The sequence below is a fragment of the Oncorhynchus gorbuscha genome, linkage group LG16, assembly GCF_021184085.1.
Source record: "Oncorhynchus gorbuscha isolate QuinsamMale2020 ecotype Even-year linkage group LG16, OgorEven_v1.0, whole genome shotgun sequence".
In the NCBI taxonomy this organism is placed as follows: domain Eukaryota; kingdom Metazoa; phylum Chordata; class Actinopteri; order Salmoniformes; family Salmonidae; genus Oncorhynchus; species Oncorhynchus gorbuscha.
Genome location: NC_060188.1, coordinates 11625802 through 11653411, shown reverse-complemented (window position 1 = coordinate 11653411; position 27610 = coordinate 11625802). Strand labels below are relative to the sequence as shown.

The window sequence follows — 27610 nt, the reverse complement described above, 5'->3', positions numbered from 1 at the left end:
TGGCTGTAAAAGGGCAGTAATTCATGTTGTATCTGGCTGTAAAGGGCAGTAATTTATGCTGTATCTGGCTGTAAAGGGCAGTAATTAATGCTGTATCTGGCTGTAAAGGGCAGTAATTAATGCTGTATCTGGCTGTAAAGGGCAGTCATGTATGCTGTATCTGGCTGTAAAGGTCAGTAATTAATGCTGTATCTGGCTGTAAAGGGCAGTAATTAATGCTGTATCTGGCTGTAAAGGGCAGTAATTAATGCTGTATCTGGCTGTAAAGGGCAGTAATTAATGCTGTATCTGGCTGTAAAGGGCAGTAATTAATGCTGTATCTGGCTGTAAAGGGCAGTCATGTATGCTGTATCTGGCTGTAAAGGTCAGTAATTAATGCTGTATCTGGCTGTAAAGGACAATAATTTATGCTTTATCTGGCTGTAAAGGGCAGTAATTAATGCTGTATCTGGCTGTAAAGGACAGTAATTTATGCTGTATCTGGCTGTAAAGGGCAGTCATTTATGCTGTATCTGGCTGTAAAGGGCAGTAATTAATGCTGTATCTGGCTGTAAAGGGCAATAATTTATGCTGTATCTGGCTGTAAAGGGCAGTAATTTATGCTGTATATGGCTGTAAAGGGCAGTCATTTATGCTGGATCTGGCTGTAAAAGACAGTAATTTATGCTGTATCTGGCTGTAAAGGGCAGTAATTTATGCTGTATCTGGCTGTAAGGACACTAATTTATGCTGTATCTGGCTGTAAATGACAATAATTAATTCTGTATCTGGCTGTAAAGGGCAGTCATTTATGCTGTATCTTGCTGTAAAGGGCAGTAATTTATGCTGCAACTGGCTGTAAACGACAGTAATTTATGCTGTATCTGGCTGTAAAGGGCAGTAATTAATGCTGTATCTGGCTGTAAAGGGCAATAATTTTAGCTGTATCTGGCTGTAAAGGGCAGTCATTTATGCTGTATCTGGCTGTAAAAGCCAGTAATTAATGTTGTATCTGGCTGTAAAGGACAACAATCTATGCTGTATCTGGCTGTAAAGGGCAGTAATTAATGCTGTATCTGGCAGTAAAGGACAGTAATTTATGCTGTATCTGGCTGTAAAGGGCAGTAATTTATGCTGTATCTGGCTGTAAAGGGCAGTCATTTATGCTGTATCTGGCTGTAAAGGACAGTCATTTATGCTGTATCTGGCTGTAAAGGGCAGTAATTTATGCTGTATCTGGCTGTAAGGACACTAATTTATGCTGTATCTGGCTGTAAAGGACAATAATTAATGCTGTATCTGGCTGTAAAGGGCAGTCATTTATGCTGTACCTGGCTGTAAAGGGCAGTCATGTATGCTGTATCTGGCTGTAAAGGTCAGTAATTAATGCTGTATCTGGCTGTAAAGGACAATAATTTATGCTTTATCTGGCTGTAAAGGGCAGTAATTAATGCTGTATCTGGCTGTAAAGGACAGTAATTTATGCTGTATCTGGCTGTAAAGGGCAGTCATTTATGCTGTATCTGGCTGTAAAGGGCAGTAATTAATGCTGTATCTGGCTGTAAAGGGCAATAATTTATGCTGTATCTGGCTGTAAAGGGCAGTAATTTATGCTGTATATGGCTGTAAAGGGCAGTCATTTATGCTGGATCTGGCTGTAAAAGACAGTAATTTATGCTGTATCTGGCTGTAAAGGGCAGTAATTTATGCTGTATCTGGCTGTAAGGACACTAATTTATGCTGTATCTGGCTGTAAATGACAATAATTAATTCTGTATCTGGCTGTAAAGGGCAGTCATTTATGCTGTATCTTGCTGTAAAGGGCAGTAATTTATGCTGCATCTGGCTGTAAACGACAGTAATTTATGCTGTATCTGGCTGTAAAGGGCAGTAATTAATGCTGTATCTGGCTGTAAAGGGCAATAATTTTAGCTGTATCTGGCTGTAAAGGGCAGTCATTTATGCTGTATCTGGCTGTAAAAGCCAGTAATTAATGTTGTATCTGGCTGTAAAGGACAACAATCTATGCTGTATCTGGCTGTAAAGGGCAGTAATTAATGCTGTATCTGGCAGTAAAGGACAGTAATTTATGCTGTATCTGGCTGTAAAGGGCAGTAATTTATGCTGTATCTGTCATGTTTGTCATTCATTGTCATGTCTTGTCCCTGTGCTCCCCATGCTATTCGTTTCCCTCTGCTGGTCTTGTTTGGTTCTATCCTTCTCTCTCCCCCTCCCTCTCTCACTCTCTCGCTCTCTCTTCTCTCTGTCGTTCCGTTCCTGCTCCCAGCTGTTCCTATTCCCCTAATCATCATTTAGTCTTTCCACACCTGTTCCCGATCCTTTCCCCTGATTAGACTCCCTATTTATTCCTTTGTGATCCGTTCCTGTTCCATCGGTTCCTTGTTTTGTATTCCATGCTGTAATTGCGTTTCGCCCTGTCCTGTCGTGTTTTTTGCCGTGATTGTGTATCACCCTGTCCTGTCGTGTTTTGTGCCTTCTTCAGACGCTGCGTGTGAGCAGGTGTCTCAGTTGACTACGGCCTGCGCCTACCCGAAGCGACCTGCAGTCTGTGGCCGCTTCTCCAGTTGTTTTCCCCTCTACTATCTAGAGGATTTCAGTTATTCGGTTTTGAGCATTAATAAACTCTGTTTCTGTTAAGTCGCGTTTGGGTCCTCCTTCACCTGCATAACAGAAGGAACCGATCAAAGAATGGACCCAGCGACTTCAGACGCTCGTTACACTGCCGTCGAGATCCAAGGAGCCATGCTCGGCAGACACGAGCAGGAATTGTCTGCTGCTCGCCATGCCGTGGAGAACCTGGCCGCTCAGGTTTCCGACCTCTCTGGACAGTTCCAGAGTCTACGTCTCGTGCCACCTGTTACTCCCTGGCCTGCCGAGCCTCCTGAACCCAGGGTTAATAACCCACCTTGCTACTCCGGGCAGCCCACTGAGTGCCGCTCCTTTCTCACGCAGTGTGAGATTGTGTTCTCTCTCCAACCCCACACATACTCTAGAGAGAGAGCTCGGGTTGCTTTCGTCATTTCACTCCTTACTGGCCGGGCTCGAGAATGGGGCACAGCTATCTGGGAGGCAAGGGCTGATTGCTCTAACAGATTCCAGAACTTTAAAGAGGAGATGATTCGGGTTTTTGACCGTTCAGTTTTTGGTGAGGAGGCTTCTAGGGCCCTGGCTTCCTTATGCCAAGGTGAACGGTCCATAACGGATTATTCCATTGAGTTTCGCACTCTTGCTGCCTCTAGTGAGTGGAACGAGCCGGCGCTGCTCGCTCGTTTTCTGGAGGGACTCCACGCAGTGGTTAAGGATGAGATTCTCTCCCGGGAGGTTCCTTCAGATGTGGACTCCTTGATTGCTCTCGCCATCCGCATAGAACGACGGGTAGATCTTCGTCACCGGGCTCGTGGAAGAGAGCTCGCATCAACGGTGTTTCCCTGCTCCGCATCGCAACCATCTCCCTCTGGCTTTGAGACTGAGCCCATGCAGCTGGGAGGGATTCGCATCTCGAATAAGGAGAGGGAACAGAGGATCACCAACCGCCTGTGCCTCTATTGCGGAGTTGCTGGACATTTTGTTATTTCATGTCCAGTAAGAGGCCAGAGCCCATCAGTAAGCGGAGGGCTACTGGTGAGCGCTACTACTCAGGTCCCTTCATCTAGATCTTGTACTACTATGTCGGTCCATCTACGCTGGACCGGTTCGGGTGCTACATGCAGTGCTTTGATTGACTCTGGGGCTGAGGGTTGTTTCATGGACGAAGCATGGGCTCGGAAACATAACATTCCTTTCAGACCGTTAGACAGGCCTACGCCCATGTTTGCCTTAGATGGTAGTCATCTTCCCAGTATCAAATTTGAGACACTACCTTTAACTCTCACAGTATCTGGTAACCACAGTGAGACTATATCTTTTTTGATTTTTCGTTCACCGTTTACACCTGTTGTTTTGGGTCACCCCTGGCTTGTATGTCATAATCCTTCTATTAATTGGTCTAGTAATTCTATCCTATCCTGGAACGTTTCTTGTCATGTGAAGTGTTTAATGTCTGCCATCCCTCCCATTTCTTCTGTCCCTACTTCTCAGGAGGAACCTGGCGATTTGACAGGAGTGCCGGAGGAATATCATGATCTGCGCACGGTCTTCAGTCGGTCCCGAGCCAACTCCCTTCCTCCTCACCGGTCGTATGATTGTAGTATTGATCTCCTTCCGGGGACCACTCCTCCTCGAGGTAGACTATACTCTCTGTCGGCTCCCGAACGTAAGGCACTCGAGGATTATTTGTCTGTGTCTCTTGACGCCGGTACCATAGTGCCTTCTTCCTCTCCGGCCGGGGCGGGGTTCTTTTTGTTAAGAAGAAGGACGGTACTCTGCGCCCCTGCGTGGATTATCGAGGGCTGAATGACATAACGGTTAAGAATCGTTATCCGCTTCCCCTTATGTCATCAGCCTTCGAGATTCTGCAGGGAGCCAGGTGCTTTACTAAGTTGGACCTTCGTAACGCTTACCATCTCGTGCGCATCAGAGAGGGGGACGAGTGGAAAACGGCGTTTAATACTCCGTTAGGGCATTTTGAGTACCGGGTTCTGCCGTTCGGTCTCGCCAATGCGCCAGCTGTTTTTCAGGCATTAGTTAATGATGTTCTGAGAGACATGCTGAACATTTTTGTTTTTGTCTATCTTGACGATATCCTGATTTTTTCTCCGTCACTCGAGATTCATGTTCAGCACGTTCGACGTGTTCTACAGCGCCTTTTAGAGAATTGTCTCTACGTAAAGGCTGAGAAGTGCTCTTTTCATGTCTCCTCCGTTACTTTTCTCGGTTCCGTTATTTCCGCTGAAGGCATTCAGATGGATTCCGCTAAGGTCCAAGCTGTCAGTGATTGGCCCGTTCCAAGGTCACGTGTCGAGTTGCAGCGCTTCTTAGGTTTCGCTAATTTCTATCGGCGTTTCATTCGTAATTTCGGTCAAGTTGCTGCCCCTCTCACAGCTCTTACTTCTGTCAAGACGTGTTTTAAGTGGTCCGGTTCCGCCCAGGGAGCTTTTGATCTTCTAAAAGAACGTTTTACGTCCGCTCCTATCCTCGTTACTCCTGACGTCACCAGACAATTCATTGTCGAGGTTGACGCTTCAGAGGTAGGCGTGGGAGCCATTCTATCCCAGCGCTCCCAGTCTGACGATAAGGTTCATCCTTGCGCTTATTTTTCTCATCGCCTGTCGCCATCTGAGCGCAACTATGATGTGGGTAACCGTGAACTGCTCGCCATCCGCTTAGCCCTAGGCGAATGGCGACAGTGGTTGGAGGGGGCGACCGTTCCTTTTGTCGTTTGGACAGACCATAAGAACCTTGAGTACATCCGTTCTGCCAAACGACTTAATGCCCGTCAAGCTCGTTGGGCGTTGTTTTTCGCTCGTTTCGAGTTTGTGATTTCTTACCGTCCGGGTAGCAAGAACACCAAGCCTGATGCCTTATCCCGTCTGTTTAGTTCTTCTGTGGCTTCTACTGATCCCGAGGGGATTCTTCCTTATGGGCGTGTTGTCGGGTTAACAGTCTGGGGAATTGAAAGACAGGTTAAGCAAGCACTCACGCACACTGCGTCGCGCGCGCTTGTCCTAGTAACCTCCTTTTCGTCCCTGTTTCCACTCGTCTGGCTGTTCTTCAGTGGGCTCACTCTGCCAAGTTAGCGGGTCATCCCGGTGTTCGAGGCACTCTTGCGTCTATTCGCCAGCGCTTTTGGTGGCCGACTCAGGAGCGTGACACGCGCCGTTTCGTGGCTGCCTGTTCGGACTGCGCGCAGACTAAGTCGGGTAACTCTCCTCCTGCCGGTCGTCTCAGACCGCTCCCCATTCCTTCTCGACCATGGTCTCACATTGCCTTAGACTTCATTACCGGTCTGCCTTTGTCTGCGGGGAAGACTGTGATTCTGACGGTTGTCGATAGGTTCTCTAAGGCGGCACATTTCATTCCCCTCGCTAAACTTCCTTCCGCTAAGGAGACGGCACAAATCATTATTGAGAATGTATTCAGAATTCATGGCCTCCCGTTAGACGCCGTTTCAGACAGAGGTCCGCAATTCACGTCACAGTTTTGGAGGGAGTTCTGTCGTTTGATTGGTGCGTCCGTCAGTCTCTCTTCCGGGTTTCATCCCCAGTCTAACGGTCAAGCAGAGAGGGCCAATCAGACGATTGGTCGCATACTACGCAGCCTTTCTTTCAGGAACCCTGCGTCTTGGGCAGAACAGCTCCCCTGGGCAGAATACGCTCACAATTCGCTTCCTTCGTCTGCTACCGGGTTATCTCCGTTTCAGAGTAGTCTGGGTTACCAGCCTCCTCTGTTCTCATCCCAGCTTGCCGAGTCCAGCGTTCCCTCCGCTCAAGCGTTTGTCCAACGTTGTGAGCGCACCTGGAGGAGGGTGAGGTCTGCACTTTGCCGTTACAGGGCACAGACGGTGAGAGCCGCCAATAAACGCAGGATTAAGAGTCCAAGGTATTGTTGCGGCCAGAGAGTGTGGCTTTCCACTCGCAACCTTCCTCTTACGACAGCTTCTCGTAAGTTGACTCCGCGGTTCATTGGTCCGTTCCGTGTCTCCCAGGTCGTCAATCCTGTCGCTGTGCGACTGCTTCTTCCGCGACATCTTCGTCGCGTCCATCCTGTCTTCCATGTCTCCTGTGTTAAGCCTTTTCTTCGCACCCCCGTTCGTCTTCCCTCCCCCCCTCCCGTCCTTGTCGAGAGCGCACCTATTTACAAGGTACATAAAATTATGGACATGCGTTCTCGGGGACGGGGTCACCAATACCTAGTGGATTGGGAGGGTTACGGTCCTGAGGAGAGGAGTTGGGTTCCGTCTCGGGACGTGCTGGACCGTTCGCTCATCGATGATTTCCTCCGTTGCCGCCAGGATTCCTCCTCGAGTGCGCCAGGAGGCGCTCGGTGAGTGGGGGTACTGTCATGTTTGTCATTCATTGTCATGTCTTGTCCCTGTGCTCCCCATGCTATTCGTTTCCCTCTGCTGGTCTTGTTTGGTTCTATCCTTCTCTCTCCCCCTCCCTCTCTCACTCTCTCGCTCTCTCTTCTCTCTGTCGTTCCGTTCCTGCTCCCAGCTGTTCCTATTCCCCTAATCATCATTTAGTCTTTCCACACCTGTTCCCGATCCTTTCCCCTGATTAGACTCCCTATTTATTCCTTTGTGATCCGTTCCTGTTCCATCGGTTCCTTGTTTTGTATTCCATGCTGTAATTGCGTTTCGCCCTGTCCTGTCGTGTTTTTTGCCGTGATTGTGTATCACCCTGTCCTGTCGTGTTTTGTGCCTTCTTCAGACGCTGCGTGTGAGCAGGTGTCTCAGTTGACTACGGCCTGCGCCTACCCGAAGCGACCTGCAGTCTGTGGCCGCTTCTCCAGTTGTTTTCCCCTCTACTATCTAGAGGATTTCAGTTATTCGGTTTTGAGCATTAATAAACTCTGTTTCTGTTAAGTCGCGTTTGGGTCCTCCTTCACCTGCATAACAGTATCTGGCTGTAAAGGGCAGTCATTTATGCTGTATCTGGCTGTAAAGGACAGTCATTTATGCTGTATCTGGCTGTAAAGGACAGTAATTTATGCTGTATCTGGCTGTAAAGGGCAGTAGTTTATGCTGTATCTGGCTGTAAGGACACTAATTTATGCTGTATCTGGCTGTAAAGGACAATAATTAATGCTGTATCTGGCTGTAAAGGGCAGTCATTTATGCTGTACCTGGCTGTAAAGGGCAGTAATTTATGCTGCATCTGGCTGTAAAGGACAGTAATTTATGCTGTATCTGGCTGTAAAGGGCAGCAATTTATGCTGTATCTGGCTGTAAAGGGCAATAATTTTAGCTGTATCTGGCTGTAAAGGGCAGTCATTTATGCTGTATCTGGCTGTAAAGGCCAGTAATTAATGTTGTATCTGGCTGTAAAGGACAATAATTTATGCTGTATCTGGCTGTAAAGGGCAGTAATTAATGCTGTATCTGGCTGTAAAGGACAGTAATTTATGCTGTATCTGGCTGTAAAGGGCAGTAATTAATGCTGTTTCTGGCTGTAAACGACAGTAATTTATGCTGTATCTGGCTGTAAAGGGCAGTAATTTATGCTGTATCTGGCTGTAAGGACACTAATTTATGCTGTATCTGGCTGTAAAGGACAATAATTAATGCTGTATCTGGCTGTAAAGGGCAGTCATTTATGCTGTACCTGGCTGTAAAGGGCAGTAATTTATGCTGTGTCTGTCTGTAAATGACGGTAATTTATGCTGTATCTGGCTGTAAAGGGCAGTCATTTATGCTGTATCTGGCTGTAAAGGATGGTAATTTATGCTGTATCTGGCTGTAAAGGATGGTAATTTATGCTGTATCTGGCTGTAAAGGGCAGTCATTTATGCTGTATCTGGCTGTAAAGGCCAGTAATTAATGTTGTATCTGGCTGTAAAGGACAACAATCTATGCTGTATCTGGCTGTAAAGGGCAGTAATTAATGCTGTATCTGTCTGTAAAGGGCAGTAATTTATGCTGTGTCTGTCTGTAAAGGACGGTAATTTATGCTGTATCTGGCTGTAAAGGACAGTAATTTATGCTGTATCTGGCTGTAAAGGGCAATAATTTTAGCTGTATCTGGCTGTAAATGGCAGTCATTTATGCTGTATCTGGCTGTAAAGGCCAGTAATTAATGGTGTATCTGGCTGTAAAGGACAACAATCTATGCTGTATCCGGCTGTAAAGGGCAGTAATTAATGCTGAATCTGGCTGTAAAGGACAGTAATTTATGCTGTATCTGGCTGTAAAGGGCAGTAATTTATGCTGTATCTGGCTGTAAAGGGCAGTCATTTATGCTGTATCTGGCTGTAAAGGACAGTAATTTATGCTGTATCTGGCTGTAAAGGGCAGTAGTTTATGCTGTATCTGGCTGTAAGGACACTAATTTATGCTGTATCTGGCTGTAAAGGACAATAATTAATGCTGTATCTGGCTGTAAAGGGCAGTCATTTATGCTGTACCTGGCTGTAAAGGGCAGTAATTTATGCTGCATCTGGCTGTAAATGACAGTAATTTATGCTGTATCTGGCTGTAAAGGGCAGCAATTTATGCTGTATCTGGCTGTAAAGGGCAATAATTTTAGCTGTATCTGGCTGTAAAGGGCAGTCATTTATGCTGTATCTGGCTGTAAAGGCCAGTAATTAATGTTGTATCTGGCTGTAAAGGACAATAATTTATGCTGTATCTGGCTGTAAAGGGCAGTAATTAATGCTGTATCTGGCTGTAAAGGACAGTAATTTATGCTGTATCTGGCTGTAAAGGGCAGTAATTAATGCTGTTTCTGGCTGTAAACGACAGTAATTTATGCTGTATCTGGCTGTAAAGGGCAGTAATTTATGCTGTATCTGGCTGTAAGGACACTAATTTATGCTGTATCTGGCTGTAAAGGACAATAATTAATGCTGTATCTGGCTGTAAAGGGCAGTCATTTATGCTGTACCTGGCTGTAAAGGGCAGTAATTTATGCTGTGTCTGTCTGTAAATGACGGTAATTTATGCTGTATCTGGCTGTAAAGGGCAGTCATTTATGCTGTATCTGGCTGTAAAGGATGGTAATTTATGCTGTATCTGGCTGTAAAGGATGGTAATTTATGCTGTATCTGGCTGTAAAGGGCAGTCATTTATGCTGTATCTGGCTGTAAAGGCCAGTAATTAATGTTGTATCTGGCTGTAAAGGACAACAATCTATGCTGTATCTGGCTGTAAAGGGCAGTAATTAATGCTGTATCTGTCTGTAAAGGGCAGTAATTTATGCTGTGTCTGTCTGTAAAGGACGGTAATTTATGCTGTATCTGGCTGTAAAGGATGGTAATTTATGCTGTATCTGGCTGTAAAGGGCAGTCATTTATGCTGTATCTGGCTGTAAAGGCCAGTAATTAATGTTGTATCTGGCTGTAAAGGACAACAATCTATGCTGTATCTGGCTGTAAAGGGCAGTAATTAATGCTGTATCTGTCTGTAAAGGACAGTAATTTATGCTGTATCTGGCTGTAAAGGGCAGTAATTTATGCTGTATCTGGCTGTAAGGACACTAATTTATGCTGTATCTGGCTGTAAAGGACAATAATTAATGCTGTATCTGGCTGTAAAGGGCAGTCATTTATGCTGTACCTGGCTGTAAAGGGCAGTAATTTATGCTGCATCTGGCTGTAAATGACAGTAATTTATGCTGTATCTGGCTGTAAGGGGCAGTAATTTATGCTGTATCTGGCTGTAAAGGGCAGTAATTGATGCTGTATCTGGCTGTAAAGGACAGTAATTTATGCTGTATCTGGCTGTAAAGGACAGTAATTTATACTGTATCTGGCTGTAAAGGACAGTAATTTATGCTGTATCTGGCTGTAAAGGGCAATAATTTTAGCTGTATCTGGCTGTAAAGGGCAGTCATTTATGCTGTATCTGGCTGTAAAGGCCAGTAATTCATGTTGTATCTGGCTGTAAAGGACAATAATTTATGCTGTATCTGGCTGTAAAGGGCAGTAATTAATGCTGTATCTGGCTGTAAAGAACAGTAATTTATGCTGTATCTGGCTGTAAAGGGCAGTAATTAATTCTGTTTCTGGCTGTAAAGGACAGTAATTTATGCTGTATCTGGCTGTAAAGGGCAGTAATTAATTCTGTTTCTGGCTGTAAAGGACAGTAATTTATGCTGTATCTGGCTGTAAAGGACAATAATTAATGCTGTATCTGGCTGTAAAGGGCAGTCATTTATGCTGTACCTGGCTGTAAAGGGCAGTAATTTATGCTGCATCTGGCTGTTAACGACAGTAATTTATGCTGTATCTGGCTGTAAAGGGCAGTCATTTATGCTGTATCTGGCTGTAAAGGCCAGTAATTTATGCTGTATCTGGCTGTAAAGGGCAGTCATTTATGCTGTATCTGGCTGTAAAGGATGGTAATTTATGCTGTATCTGGCTGTAAAGGATGGTAATTAATGGTGTATCTGGCTGTAAAGGACAACAATCTATGCTGTATCCGGCTGTAAAGGGCAGTAATTAATGCTGAATCTGGCTGTAAAGGACAGTAATTTATGCTGTATCTGGCTGTAAAGGGCAGTAATTTATGCTGTATCTGGCTGTAAAGGGCAGTCATTTATGCTGTATCTGGCTGTAAAGGACAGTAATTTATGCTGTATCTGGCTGTAAAGGGCAGTAATTTATGCTGTATCTGGCTGTAAGGACACTAATTTATGCTGTATCTGGCTGTAAAGGACAATAATTAATGCTGTATCTGGCTGTAAAGGGCAGTCATTTATGCTGTACCTGGCTGTAAAGGGCAGTAATTTATGCTGCATCTGGCTGTAAATGACAGTAATTTATGCTGTATCTGGCTGTAAAGGGCAGTAATTTATGCTGTATCTGGCTGTAAAGGGCAATAATTTTAGCTGTATCTGGCTGTAAAGGGCAGTCATTTATGCTGTATCTGGCTGTAAAGGCCAGTAATTAATGTTGTATCTGGCTGTAAAGGACAATAATTTATGCTGTATCTGGCTGTAAAGGGCAGTAATTAATGCTGTATCTGGCTGTAAAGGACAGTAATTTATGCTGTATCTGGCTGTAAAGGGCAGTAATTAATGTTGTATCTGGCTGTAAAGGACAACAATCTATGCTGTATCTGGCTGTAAAGGGCAGTAATTAATGCTGTATCTGTCTGTAAAGGGCAGTAATTTATGCTGTGTCTGTCTGTAAAGGACGGTAATTTATGCTGTATCTGGCTGTAAAGGATGGTAATTTATGCTGTATCTGGCTGTAAAGGGCAGTCATTTATGCTGTATCTGGCTGTAAAGGCCAGTAATTAATGTTGTATCTGGCTGTAAAGGACGGTAATTTATGCTGTATCTGGCTGTAAAGGATGGTAATTTATGCTGTATCTGGCTGTAAAGGGCAGTCATTTATGCTGTATCTGGCTGTAAAGGCCAGTAATTAATGTTGTATCTGGCTGTAAAGGACAACAATCTATGCTGTATCTGGCTGTAAAGGGCAGTAATTAATGCTGTATCTGTCTGTAAAGGGCAGTAATTTATGCTGTGTCTGTCTGTAAAGGACGGTAATTTATGCTGTATCTGGCTGTAAAGGATGGTAATTTATGCTGTATCTGGCTGTAAAGGGCAGTCATTTATGCTGTATCTGGCTGTAAAGGCCAGTAATTAATGTTGTATCTGGCTGTAAAGGACAACAATCTATGCTGTATCTGGCTGTAAAGGGCAGTAATTAATGCTGTATCTGTCTGTAAAGGACAGTAATTTATGCTGTATCTGGCTGTAAAGGGCAGTAATTTATGCTGTATCTGGCTGTAAGGACACTAATTTATGCTGTATCTGGCTGTAAAGGACAATAATTAATGCTGTATCTGGCTGTAAAGGGCAGTCATTTATGCTGTACCTGGCTGTAAAGGGCAGTAATTTATGCTGCATCTGGCTGTAAATGACAGTAATTTATGCTGTATCTGGCTGTAAGGGGCAGTAATTTATGCTGTATCTGGCTGTAAAGGGCAGTAATTGATGCTGTATCTGGCTGTAAAGGACAGTAATTTATGCTGTATCTGGCTGTAAAGGACAGTAATTTATACTGTATCTGGCTGTAAAGGACAGTAATTTATGCTGTATCTGGCTGTAAAGGGCAATAATTTTAGCTGTATCTGGCTGTAAAGGGCAGTCATTTATGCTGTATCTGGCTGTAAAGGCCAGTAATTCATGTTGTATCTGGCTGTAAAGGACAATAATTTATGCTGTATCTGGCTGTAAAGGGCAGTAATTAATGCTGTATCTGGCTGTAAAGAACAGTAATTTATGCTGTATCTGGCTGTAAAGGGCAGTAATTAATTCTGTTTCTGGCTGTAAAGGACAGTAATTTATGCTGTATCTGGCTGTAAAGGGCAGTAATTAATTCTGTTTCTGGCTGTAAAGGACAGTAATTTATGCTGTATCTGGCTGTAAAGGACAATAATTAATGCTGTATCTGGCTGTAAAGGGCAGTCATTTATGCTGTACCTGGCTGTAAAGGGCAGTAATTTATGCTGCATCTGGCTGTTAACGACAGTAATTTATGCTGTATCTGGCTGTAAAGGGCAGTAATTTATGCTGTGTCTGTCTGTAAAGGACGGTAATTTATGCTGTATCTGGCTGTAAAGGGCAGTCATTTATGCTGTATCTGGCTGTAAAGGATGGTAATTTATGCTGTATCTGGCTGTAAAGGATGGTAATTAATGGTGTATCTGGCTGTAAAGGACAACAATCTATGCTGTATCCGGCTGTAAAGGGCAGTAATTAATGCTGAATCTGGCTGTAAAGGACAGTAATTTATGCTGTATCTGGCTGTAAAGGGCAGTAATTTATGCTGTATCTGGCTGTAAAGGGCAGTCATTTATGCTGTATCTGGCTGTAAAGGACAGTAATTTATGCTGTATCTGGCTGTAAAGGGCAGTAATTTATGCTGTATCTGGCTGTAAGGACACTAATTTATGCTGTATCTGGCTGTAAAGGACAATAATTAATGCTGTATCTGGCTGTAAAGGGCAGTCATTTATGCTGTACCTGGCTGTAAAGGGCAGTAATTTATGCTGCATCTGGCTGTAAATGACAGTAATTTATGCTGTATCTGGCTGTAAAGGGCAGTAATTTATGCTGTATCTGGCTGTAAAGGGCAATAATTTTAGCTGTATCTGGCTGTAAAGGGCAGTCATTTATGCTGTATCTGGCTCTAAAGGCCAGTAATTAATGTTGTATCTGGCTGTAAAGGACAATAATTTATGCTGTATCTGGCTGTAAAGGGCAGTAATTAATGCTGTATCTGGCTGTAAAGGACAGTAATTTATGCTGTATCTGGCTGTAAAGGGCAGTAATTAATGTTGTATCTGGCTGTAAAGGACAACAATCTATGCTGTATCTGGCTGTAAAGGGCAGTAATTAATGCTGTATCTGTCTGTAAAGGGCAGTAATTTATGCTGTGTCTGTCTGTAAAGGACGGTAATTTATGCTGTATCTGGCTGTAAAGGATGGTAATTTATGCTGTATCTGGCTAAAGGGCAGTCATTTATGCTGTATCTGGCTGTAAAGGCCAGTAATTAATGTTGTATAAAGGACAACAATCTGCTGTATCTGGCTGTAAAGGGCAGTAATTAATGCTGTATCTGTCTGTAAAGGACAGTAATTTATGCTGTATCTGGCTGTAAAGGGCAGTAATTTATGCTGTATCTGGCTGTAAGGACACTAATTTATGCTGTATCTGGCTGTAAAGGACAATAATTAATGCTGTATCTGGCTGTAAAGGGCAGTCATTTATGCTGTACCTGGCTGTAAAGGGCAGTAATTTATGCTGCATCTGGCTGTAAATGACAGTAATTTATGCTGTATCTGGCTGTAAGGGCAGTAATTTATGCTGTATCTGGCTGTAAAGGGCAGTAATTGATGCTGTATCTGGCTGTAAAGGGCAGTAATTTATGCTGTATCTGGCTGTAAAGGACAGTAATTTATACTGTATCTGGCTGTAAAGGACAGTAATTTATGCTGTATCTGGCTGTAAAGGGCAATAATTTTAGCTGTATCTGGCTGTAAAGGGCAGTCATTTATGCTGTATCTGGCTGTAAAGGCCAGTAATTCATGTTGTATCTGGCTGTAAAGGACAATAATTTATGCTGTATCTGGCTGTAAAGGGCAGTAATTAATGCTGTATCTGGCTGTAAAGAACAGTAATTTATGCTGTATCTGGCTGTAAAGGGCAGTAATTAATTCTGTTTCTGGCTGTAAAGGACAGTAATTTATGCTGTATCTGGCTGTAAAGGGCAGATTCTGTTTCTGGCTGTAAAGGACAGTAATTTATGCTGTATCTGGCTGTAAAGGACAATAATTAATGCTGTATCTGGCTGTAAAGGGCAGTCATTTATGCTGTACCTGGCTGTAAAGGGCAGTAATTTATGCTGCATCTGGCTGTTAACGACAGTAATTTATGCTGTATCTGGCTGTAAAGGGCAGTAATTTATGCTGTGTCTGTCTGTAAAGGACGGTAATTTATGCTGTATCTGGCTGTAAAGGGCAGTCATTTATGCTGTATCTGGCTGTAAAGGATGGTAATTTATGCTGTATCTGGCTGTAAAGGATGGTAATTAATGCTGTATCTGGCTGTAAAGGACAACAATCTATGCTGTATCCGGCTGTAAAGGGCAGTAATTAATGCTGAATCTGGCTGTAAAGGACAGTAATTTATGCTGTATCTGGCTGTAAAGGGCAGTAATTTATGCTGTATCTGGCTGTCATTTATGCTGTATCTGGCTGTAAAGGACAGTAATTTATGCTGTATCTGGCTGTAAAGGGCAGTAATTTATGCTGTATCTGGCTGTAAGGACAGTAATTTATGCTGTATCTGGCTGTAAAGGACAATAATTAATGCTGTATCTGGCTGTAAAGGGCAGTCATTTATGCTGTACCTGGCTGTAAAGGGCAGTAATTTATGCTGCATCTGGCTGTAAATGACAGTAATTTATGCTGTATCTGGCTGTAAATGGCAGTAATTTATGCTGTATCTGGCTGTAAAGGGCAATAATTTTAGCTGTATCTGGCTGTAAAGGGCAGTCATTTATGCTGTATCTGGCTGTAAAGGCCAGTAATTAATGTTGTATCTGGCTGTAAAGGACAATAATTTATGCTGTATCTGGCTGTAAAGGGCAGTAATTAATGCTGTATCTGGCTGTAAAGGACAGTAATTTATGCTGTATCTGGCTGTAAAGGGCAGTAATTAATGCTGTTTCTGGCTGTAAACGAGAGTAATTTATGCTGTATCTGGCTGTAAAGGGCAGTAATTTATGCTGTATCTGGCTGTAAGGACACTAATTTATGCTGTATCTGGCTGTAAAGGACAATAATTAATGCTGTATCTGTCTGTAAAGGACGGTAATTTATGCTGTATCTGGCTGTAAGGACACTAATTTATGCTGTATCTGGCTGTAAAGGACAATAATTAATGCTGTATCTGTCTGTAAAGGACAGTAATTTATGCTGTATCTGGCTGTAAAGGGCAGTAATTTATCTGGCTGTATCTAATTTATGCTGTATCTGGCTGTAAAGGACAATAATTAATGCTGTATCTGGCTGTAAAGGGCAGTCATTTATGCTGTACCTGGCTGTAAAGGGCAGTAATTTATGCTGCATCTGGCTGTAAATGACAGTAATTTATGCTGTATCTGGCTGTAAGGGGCAGTAATTTATGCTGTATCTGGCTGTAAAGGGCAGTAATTTATGCTGTATCTGGCTGTAAAGGACAGTAATTTATGCTGTATCTGGCTGTAAAGGACAGTAATTTATACTGTAAAGGACAGTAATTTATGCTGTATCTGGCTGTAAAGGGCAATAATTTTAGCTGTATCTGGCTGTAAAGGGCAGTCATTTATGCTGTATCTGGCTGTAAAGGCCAGTAATTCATGTTGTATCTGGCTGTAAAGGACAATAATTTATGCTGTATCTGGCTGTAAAGGGCAGTAATTAATGCTGTATCTGGCTGTAAAGGACAGTAATTTATGCTGTATCTGGCTGTAAAGGGCAGTAATTAATTCTGTTTCTGGCTGTAAAGGACAGTAATTTATGCTGTATCTGGCTGTAAAGGGCAGTAATTAATTCTGTTTCTGGCTGTAAAGGACAGTAATTTATGCTGTATCTGGCTGTAAAGGACAATAATTATGCTGTATCTGGCTGTAAAGGGCAGTATTTAATGTACCTGGCTATCTGTGCTGCATCTAAAGGACAGTAATTTATGCTGTATCTGGCTGTAAAGGGCAGTCATTTATGCTGTATCTGGCTGTAAAGGGATTAATGTTAATGACAACAATCTATGCTGTATCTGGCTGTAAAGGGCAGTAATTAATGCTGTATCTGTCTGTAAAGGACAGTAATTTATGCTGTATCTGGCTGTAAAGGACAGTCATTTATGCTGTATCTGGCTGTAAAGGACAATAATTTATGCTTTATCTGGCTGTAAAGGACAGTCATTTATGCTGTATCTGGCTGTAAAGGACAGTCATTTATGCTGTATCTGGCTGTAAAGGACAGTCATTTATGCTGTATCTGGCTGTAAAGGACAGTCATTTATGCTGTATCTGGCTGTAAAGGACAATCATTTATGTTGTATCTGGCTGTAAAGGACAGTGACACTTTCTGACAGAAAACAGTGGCCAGAAAACAGTGGCCAATTGTTGTAGACTTGTCAACAATGTTTTGATTTCAAGTACAAAAATAAAACACATTCAGTTTCGTTCTTCTCACTAACAGAAAATGGTTGCATCTTGTTATTATGTTTTTATGAATAAGCATTTCCTCATATCCCCCATTTGCACAACATACTTACTTGCCTGCTTGCAATACAATACTACAACTAACTGAAAATGTGCGTGGAGGAAAGCACGTTCTCAAGCCAAGTTCACTTTTTATAAATTACTACTTTTGCGTCCAAACTGGCGCACGCATGTTTTGTGGTATATTTTGTAGCTACGCAATGTTTATAAAGGAGGTCCCCTGATGACTATATGCTGAGACAGTTGTAGTAGTCTTTATGAAGTTCCATTAGTAGAATGTGCTCTTCAGGAATGTTGGTGCTAGAAGTTGAGCCATGAAGGTGTTGACCCCAAACTGGGTTATTCTCATGCTGAGAGTTCTTAGCGGTACAAAGTCATTCATTAATATTGCATGTTCTTATAGAATGTTTTCAGATATAATTGGAACCCTGCTGAATTATTCATAGAGTCTGTTATTTTCATGGCTGTAGGAGATGAGAGTGACGTTTGGCGGGAGAGGAGGGGAGAGGAGGAGAGGGGGGATGAGGGAAGAGATGAGGATAAGAGAGGAGAGGGTGGAGAGGAGAGGATAAGAGAGGAGAGGGGAAGACGGTGGAGAGGAGGAGGAGAGGATAAGAGAGGAGAGGAGGAGATGGTGGAGAGGAGGAGAGGATAAGAGAAGAGGAGACGGTGGAGAGGAGGAGGAGAGGATAAGAGAGGAGAGGGGAAGACGGTGGAGAGGAGGAGGAGAGGATAAGAGAGGGGAGGAGAAGACGGTGGAGAGGAGGAGAGGATAAGAGAAGAGGAGACGGTGGAGAGGAGGAGGAGAGGATAAGAGAGGAGAGGGGAAGACAGTGGAGAGGAGGAGGAGAGGATAAGAGAGGAGAGGAGGAGACGGTGGAGAGGAGGAGAGGATAAGAGAAGAGGAGACGGTGGAGAGGAGGGGCAGGCTGGTTTGAATAATAGAACACCGGGTTCCCCACCGGATATAGGGTTCCCCAAATCCCTCTGTACTCTTGTGTGATGCTCTTCTAAATGGGGAACAGGAGAGAGGAGGCATCTTCTGCAATCTATTCAATGTAGAGCTTAAGAGGCTTCCCTTGCTATTAGAAACAGCAAGTGATGCGTGTGTGTGTGTGTGTGTGTGTGTGTGTGTGTGTGTGTGTGTGTGTGTGTGTGTGTGTGTGTGTGTGTGTGTGTGTGTGTGTGTGTGTGTGTGTGTGTGTGTGTGTGTGTGTGTGTGTGTGTGTGTGTGTGTGTGTGTGTGTGTGTGTGTGTGTGTGTGTGTGTGTGTGTGTGTGTGTGCACGTGTCTGTGTCAGCAGTGAGAAGTGTTGGATGGCAGTTGTTGTGTTCAGTAAGAGAGAGAGAGAGCGTATTGCTGGTGTGAAAAGCCCTGCAGCAATGTCCCAGCACTTGCCTTGCCTTGTAAGTTCCTCCAGCATGTAAACACAAGCACAGGCTGAGCCTAATATCTCTAACACCTTGTAAATAGCAGCACAGCTTACTACCTGACAACACAGGGTGTCATCTCCCTTACTTTAAACACACTGGAAACAGAGGATGTGAAAGGTAACGGCATTGAAACATTAGTGGATAAACAGAACAGGATTGGATAAAACAGGCTCATACTGTGACAACGGGATTGGATAAAACAGGCTCATACTGTGACAACAGGATTGGATAAAACAGGCTCATACTGTGACAACAGGATTGGATAAAACAGGCTCATACTGTGACAACGGGATTGGATAAAACAGGCTCATACTGTGACAACAGGATTGGATAAAACAGGCTCATACTGTGACAACAGGATTGGATAAAACAGGCTCATACTGTGACAACAGGATTGGATAAAACAGGCTCATACTGTGACAACGGGATTGGATAAAACAGGCTCATACTGTGACAACAGGATTGGATAAAACAGACTCATACTGTGACAACAGGATTGGATAAAACAGGCTCATACTGTGACAACAGGATTGGATAAAACAGGCTCATACTGTGACAACAGGATTGGATAAAACAGGCTCATACTGTGACAACAGGATTGGATAAAACAGGCTCATACTGTGACAACGGGATTGGATAAAACAGGCTCATACTGTGACAACAGGATTGGATAAAACAGGCTCATACTGTGACAACAGGATTGGATAAAACAGGCTCATACTGTGACAACAGGATTGGATAAAACAGGCTCATACTGTGACAACAGGATTGGATAAAACAGGCTCATACTGTGACAACAGGATTGGATAAAACAGGCTCATACTGTGACAACAGGATTGGATAAAACAGGCTCATACTGTGACAACAGGATTGGATAAAACAGGCTCATACTGTGACAACAGGATTGGATAAAACAGGCTCATACTGTGACAACGGGATTGGATAAAACAGGCTCATACTGTGACAACAGGATTGGATAAAACAGACTCATACTGTGACAACTGGATTGGATAAAACAGGCTCATACTGTGACAACAGGATTGGATAAAACAGGCTCATACTGTGACAACAGGATTGGATAAAACAGGATCATACTGTGACAACGGGATTGGATAAAACAGGCTCATACTGTGACAACAGGATTGGATAAAACAGGCTCATACTGTGACAACGGGATTGGATAAAACAGGCTCATACTGTGACAACAGGATTGGATAAAACAGGCTCATACTGTGACAACGGGATTGGATAAAACAGGCTCATACTGTGACAACGGGATTGGATAAAACAGGCTCATACTGTGACAACAGGATTGGATAAAACAGACTCATACTGTGACAACGGGATTGGATAAAACAGGCTCATACTGTGACAACAGGATTGGATAAAACAGGCTCATACTGTGACAACAGGATTGGATAAAACAGGCTCATACTGTGACAACAGGATTGGATAAAACAGGCTCATACTGTGACAACGGGATTGGATAAAACAGGCTCATACTGTGACAACAGGATTGGATAAAACAGGCTCATACTGTGACAACGGGATTGGATAAAACAGGCTCATACTGTGACAACAGGATTGGATAAAACAGGCTCATACTGTGACAACAGGATTGGATAAAACAGGCTCATACTGTGACAACAGGATTGGATAAAACAGACTCATACTGTGACAACAGGATTGGATAAAACAGGCTCATACTGTGACAACAGGATTGGATAAAACAGGATCATACTGTGACAACAGGATTGGATAAAACAGGCTCATACTGTGACAACAGGATTGGATAAAACAGGCTCATACTGTGACAACAGGATTGGATAAAACAGGCTCATACTGTGAGAACCGGATGTTATTTCCTCTGAGTTTCCAACACCAACCATTTGATGTACCACAGTGAAAAACATTGACGATGGTCCAAAATTGGATGATCCAAACATGACAATATGTTACAGACCATCAAATAGACGATCAAATAGTAAATATAAATTCATATGATTCATAAGAATCAGGGAGCATGTGACAGGGCAATGGAGAGACCTGAGGTTGAGCTCCCTCCACTGACAGGTGGTAGCCCTGGTCCAGTGTTATTGTTCTCTTACATTTCTCTTACATGATCCTCGTGGTTCCTCTCAACCTGATCGCCCTCCTCTAAATATCTAACAGTATGATCCTCATGGTTCCTCTCAACCTGACCACCCTCCTCTAGATATCTAGCAGTATGATCCTCATGGTTCCTCTCAACCTGACCACCCCCCTCTAAATATCTAACAGTATGATCCTCATGGTTCCTCTCAATCTGACCACCCTCCTCTAAATATCTAACAGTATGATCCTCATGGTTCCTCTCAACCTGACCCCCCTCCTCTAAATATCTATCAGTATGGTCCTCATGGTTCCTCTCAACCTGACCGCCCTCCTCTAAATATCTAACAGTATGATCCTCATGGTTCCTCTCAACCTGACCACCTCCTCTAGATATCTAGCAGTATGATCCTCATGGTTCCTCTCAACCTGACCACCCTCCTCTAGATATCTAGCAGTATGATCCTCATGGATATTCAGTATGATCCTCTCAACCTGACCACCTCCTCTAGATATCTAGCAGTATGATCCTCATGGTTCCTCTCAACCTGACCACCCTCCTCTAGATATCTAGCAGTATGATCCTCATGGTTCCTCTCAACCTGACCACCCTCCTCTAGATATCTAGCAGTATGATCCTCATGGTTCCTCTCAACCTGACCACCTCCTCTAGATATCTAGCAGTATGATCCTCATGGTTCCTCTCAACCTGACCACCTCCTCTAGATATCTAGCAGTATGATCCTGTCAGCAGTTAGTGATTGAAGGCTGAGGGATGTAGTGTAAATGTGCCAATTCAGCCTGAGAAGGCTCCTCCTCTCACATCAAAGTGTTTCGACCCCATTAGATTATCATCATTAATAATGCAGGTCTGGACATCCTTAAGTTTCTCCTGTGTCCATCCTCTTTCATCTTCTCCATTGTCAGCACTATCCTGCTGTGTTCTTCTAGGGGACTGTGGCCGATGGCCATTTCCCCACTAATGTCAGACAGCTTTCCTTCCTTAACTCTTTTCTCTCTTACTGCTATGCTAACATAACACACTGACCTTTCACTGGCTCTTGTTTCTCTGTAGGGCTATACGTTAAACGTTCTGAAACCTGCATGCCGGTTTCTATGTCTTTTAAAACTTGAAACATTTATTTAACAGTGTGTAATTATCGCCACGCTTCAGGTGTCTGCTTGGCTCGACCCCAAGGTTTACAACATCTGTTTAGGGTATTATTAACATTCCTATAATGCTATTATTAGGATGTTTAAAAGAGAAGTCATATCTGGTGACAGTTATGTGTAATCCCTCATTAGTACACCGAGTGTCTGTGGAGTAATGCAGTAGTTTCCGCTGTAGGAGCCACAGAGGACTCTCAAACTCATTTCTACTCATTCCCCCATTAACCACTGATCCACAATCAGTCAGTCCTCTTGTACACACTCCATTGACGAAGGAAGCTGTGGTTCTCCTGTCTCTATGTCCTTCTCTGTCTCTCTCTCTTTCCCTCTCTCTCTCTCTAAATCCCCAATTGAACCCCATTTAGTCAGAGGACTTTCTAAACGCTTCATTGACTGGCCTTTTCTCTCTCCATCCCCACTGATCCCCAGTCAGTTTCAGCCCCCTTTGTGATGCTTCACTGAGAAGCAGCTCTGGATGTGCTGTGTCCCATGACAGGCAGAGAGAGAGAAAGTGGAAAGGACTGATAAATATTTTAGCGGTGCTGACGTTGGCAGGCGTCTAGACCTGAAAGGATAGGGCAATGAGGAGGGGAGGTGTTAGCGGGACAGGAAGTAGAGTATCCAGAGAGGAAGAAGAGGTAAATAAAGATGCACCCATATTTACCATGAAACAGGAAATGGATGCTCTGAATGTTTTTTCCCCTTTTAAAATATTAATACCTGCGCTTTATGAAATACTGCTTCTATCTACGGATATAGATTTTGTTATTCAGGTAAAGGTCCGTGTTTTCAGCCACTGACATCCATTTATAACACTCTCAGGCCCTATTTTTGTTAGTGTTTCAGGGATGCATCAAGCCCAATAAGATTTTATTTGGACTAACAAAAATGGACAGGAAGAGAACAATTGTAAATTGACTCAAATTGTCACAAACTAATGCAATTCTGCTAAATTGTGGAATGTTTACCAAATTATTGATACCATATCTGTATCGTGGCTCACTATAATAGTTTTCTAGTGCTTCCCGAGTGCAGCGGTCTAAGGCACTGCATCTCAGTACTAGAGGTGTCACTACAGATCCGGATTCGTTCCCGGGCTGTGTAGCAGCTGGCCGCGACCCGGAGACCCATGAGGTGCGGCTGACTTCCGGGTTAAGCGAGCAGTGTGTCAAGAAGCAGTGTGGCTTGGTGGCGTCGTGTTCCTGAGGACGCATGGCTCTCGACCTTCACCTCCCCTGAGTCCGTACAGGAGTGGCAGCGATGGGACGACACTGACAACATTGTTTTCTGCATCCCTGTGTAGGATATCAAATGGACGTGGCGCACTGGTATAATTAGTCTGTTTAAATGTGTAAAGATGCAGTCATATAGCACCATGCAAGATGAATGAGCAGACCCTGCTCTTTGGTGCCTGATGCTCCCTCAGACCAGTTGTTGTCCCTGTTACAGCCGATGAGTCACATAAAGACTGGTAGGGGATGAGAGTGGAGCGCTCTGTAGTGGTTTATTATTTCCCATGAAAAGAAGTGACAGCATTTATACATTTTAATTTAGGGCAGGCTTCAGTCAAACCTTAGAATACAAGTCCATATTAGGATGTCTCTGCTGCTTTTGCAGAGAAGCCAAGCGGCTCCAGTTTCCTGCTGTAATCCATCACTTTGTGTAATTTGCTAATAATAATGATTAATTAGTCTCCATTCCTCATCCCCTCCTCTTCCATTTCCATTTCCCCTCCCTTCCAGTTGTTCTTTTACCTCTCCATGTACACTGTCTGGTTGGCTGTTCCCCAACTGACCAGCTGCTGTGGATGAGACTTTGATCTTAAACTGCCAAGCTACAGGAATGTTTGGAGGTTACATTAAATAATATGTGCATACCATGTCTTTACACATTGTTGGGCAGAAGTTCACAGGCATCCCAGGCCCGTGTTGTGTCTGTAGGAGCTTGTTATGGTAATACTATATCAAGCAGCAACACAGGCCATCTTCTGACTAAATTACTTAATTGATCTAATTTTAGACCTCGTCTGTTCTGTGTCCTGCTCAAATTGTGTTGGAGGACACTGGCATTCCTGGGATTTGTAAAGGACCTCAACTGAAGAATACTTTGTCTGTGAATTGTCACAGTTATGAAAGAAGATCCTATTTGTACGACTCAGTCAATAGAGCAGACCTGAACCCAGTCATGGGTCACAATGCACTCTGACATTCTGCTCATCCACCACAACCATGCAGTGACCTTGGGAACTACATTTTGACTTATAGAAGTGCTGCAGAATCCAGTTGACTCTCTATCTCTCTGGATTCTATTTCTATGCTATGCAGTGACCTGTGAGAACTACACTTTAACTTCTACTATGCATCTTAACTGCTGTAAAGGACAACAACAGAAAGAGAGAGAAAGAGAGGGAAAATGGTGAAACAAACCCTGAGAAGAAGTGCATATGTATGTTTGCATAAAGGCTCTTCCTCTCTGTAGGATGTTGTTGCACAACATTGGCACCTCTCCCGTCCCGTTTTATCCTCCCTCTGAATCAAAGGGTTTCAGCCTGAGTTGTAAGTGAACACATTTGGTCCCACTTACAGCCGTCAAACATAGGAATCCCTGCCTGTTTCTAGAGAACACTTTGTTAGTAAAGCAGGGACAGAAGGATTTTTTTTGTTATGTGCAAATTAGACAATAACATTTTTGTTCAGACTTTTTTCTGTTTTGATTGGATGGTTTTAGACGGTGGGGTATTAATGTGTAAATTGCCGTTGATGGTGTAAATGAGTGCATATAAGGTGAATTGTATAGTTCAGGGATTTTTCTGCCATTGAAATCATTGAGGTGGCTAAGTCCAAACAGTGTAAAAAAAAGTTATAATATACTGTATATGTACTTTTTAAAATACATTTTCAGGATAAAAAAACACTTTCAGTGTGTACTTAAATGACTACAACCAGACATAAAGTGTGTAAAAAAGATAATGGACCTATATATTTCTTGATAACATAAACATTGAGAACTAACAATCCCCCAAATAAAAACTAGACAGTCAGGGAGAATTGAAAATTCTAAAAACAATGAATTTAGCATTATAGATGTTGTTACTATGTTTGAGCAAAAGAACACAACATTAGCCATTCTTTACCCCGCCAAGATGGGGGCTTCTAAAATGATGACGTGCCGACGGGCTAACCGCGCCCACAACATAAGCCCCTTTTTGATCCCGAAGAAAAACCTCTAGTTGTGCACCTGAAAATAGCTGTGTGTTCGTGCCTGTGTGCATGTGCATAATACAGTATGCCTGTATAGATGTGTACTTGTACATTTGAAGGATGAACTCACTGTCTAAGCACTGGGCACAGACGGTCTGGTTGGCACCACACCTCCTCACCACCCCCTCTCCAGGTGGGCACACCTCGCAGCACTCTCCACCCTTGGTGTACTGGCCTGAGTCACAGGGCACCTGCACCGCCCGCTCCGTCTTAGAAGCCACCAACACCCCAACCTGCCACAGACAGAGGAACAGACAGAAGGGTGTTAAAGCAGAGGTCCCCCATAATACTGGCTCATAGAGGGGAACAGACAGAAGGGTGTTAAAGCAGAGGTCACCCATAATACTGGCTCATAGAGGGTAACAGACAGAAGGGTGTTAAAGCAGAGGTCACCCATAATACTGGCTCATAGAGGGTAACAGACAGAAGGGTGTTAAAGCAGAGGTCACCCATAATACTGGCTCATAGAGGGGAACAGACAGTTAAAGCAGGGTGTTAAAGCAGAGGTCACCCATAATACTGGCTCATAGAGGGGAACAGACAGAAGGGTGTTAAAGCAGAGGTCACCCATAATACTGGCTCATAGAGGGTAACAGACAGAAGGGTGTTAAAGCAGAGGTCCCCATAATACTGGCTCATAGAGGAGAACGTTTTGAAGGCAAAAATGACAGCCAGGTGCGTATTACAATCATGTTCCTAATCTAACCTCGTATCATGATTCGCAATAAATCGTTTTGTCTACATCTAAATCAGAGACTAATTCTTCTACAGAGCAGTACATTGTCCCATCCTCAGAGAGCCTTTAAAGGCACATACAGTGCCTTGCGAAAGTATTCGGCCCCCTTGAACTTTGCGACCTTTTGCCACATTTCAGGCTTCAAACATAAAGATATAAAACTGTATTTTGTTTGTGAAGAATCAACAACAAGTGGGACACAATCATGAAGTGGAACAACATTTATTGGATATTTCAAAAAAATGTAACAAATCAAAAACTGAAAAATTGGGCGTGCAAAATTATTCAGCCCCTTTACTTTCAGTGCAGCAAACTCTCTCCAGAAGTTCAGTGAGGATCTCTGAATGATCCAATGTTGACCTAAATGACTAATGATGATAAATACAATCCACCTGTGTGTAATCAAGTCTCCGTATAAATGCACCTGCACTGTGATAGTCTCAGAGGTCCGTTAAAAGCGCAGAGAGCATCATGAAGAACAAGGAACACACCAGACAGGTCCGAGATACTGTTGTGAAGAAGTTTAAAGCAGGATTTGGATACAAAAAGATTTCCCAAGCTTTAAACATCCCAAGGAGCACTGTGCAAGCGATAATATTGAAATGGAAGGAGTATCAGACCACTGCAAATCTACCAAGACCTGGCCGTCCCTCTAAACTTTCAGCTCATACAAGGAGAAGACTGATCAGAGATGCAGCCAAGAGGCCCATGATCACTCTGGATGAACTGCAGAGATCTACAGCTGAGGTGGGAGACTCTGTCCATAGGACAACAATCAGTCGTATATTGCACAAATCTGGCCTTTATGGAAGAGTGGCAAGAAGAAAGCCATTTCTTAAAGATATCCATAAAAAGTGTTGTTTAAAGTTTGCCACAAGCCACCTGGGAGACACACCAAACATGTGGAAGAAGGTGCTCTGGTCAGATGAAACCAAAATTGAACTTTTTGGCAACAATGCAAAACGTCTGTTGTTTGGCGTTTGGCATAAAAGCAACACAGCGCATCACCCTGAACACACCATCCCCACTGTCAAACATGGTGGTGGCAGCATCATGGTTTGGGCCTGCTTTTCTTCAGCAGGGACAGGGAAGATGGTTAAAATTGATGGGAAGATGGATGGAGCCAAATACAGGACCATTCTGGAAGAAAACCTGATGGAGTCTGCAAAAGACCTGAGACAGGGACGGAGATTTGTCTTCCAACAAGACAATGATCCAAAACATAAAGCAAAATCTACAATGGAATGGTTCAAAAATAAACATATCCAGGTGTTAGAATAGCCAAGTCAAAGTCCAGACCTGAATCCAATCGAGAATCTGTGGAAAGAACTGAAAACTGATGTTCACAAATGCTCTCCATCCAACCTCACTGAGCTCGAGCTGTTTTGCAAGGAGGAATGGGAAAAAATTTCAGTCTCTCTATGTGCAAAACTGATAGAGACATACCCCAAGCGACTTACAGCTGTAATCGCAGCAAAAGGTGGCGCTACAAATTATTAACTTAAGGGGGCTGAATAATATTGCACGCCCAATTTTTCAGTTTTTGATTTGTTAAAAAAGTTTGAAATATCCAATAAATGTCGTTCCACTCCATGATTGTGTC

General features: G+C 43.4%; 1 protein-coding gene across 1 annotated transcript in view; it reads right to left on the bottom strand.

Annotated features, from left to right (window-relative positions):
- The window catches only part of LOC124000453 (tumor necrosis factor receptor superfamily member 16-like), a 63370-nt gene that overhangs the window by 30271 nt on the left and 5489 nt on the right, over nucleotides 1–27610 (bottom strand). Inside the window, exon 2 of the mRNA XM_046306811.1 lies at nucleotides 25342–25504. Within this exon, the coding sequence (XP_046162767.1) occupies nucleotides 25342–25504 (163 nt within the window). The remainder of the gene's footprint in view (nucleotides 1–25341; nucleotides 25505–27610) is intronic.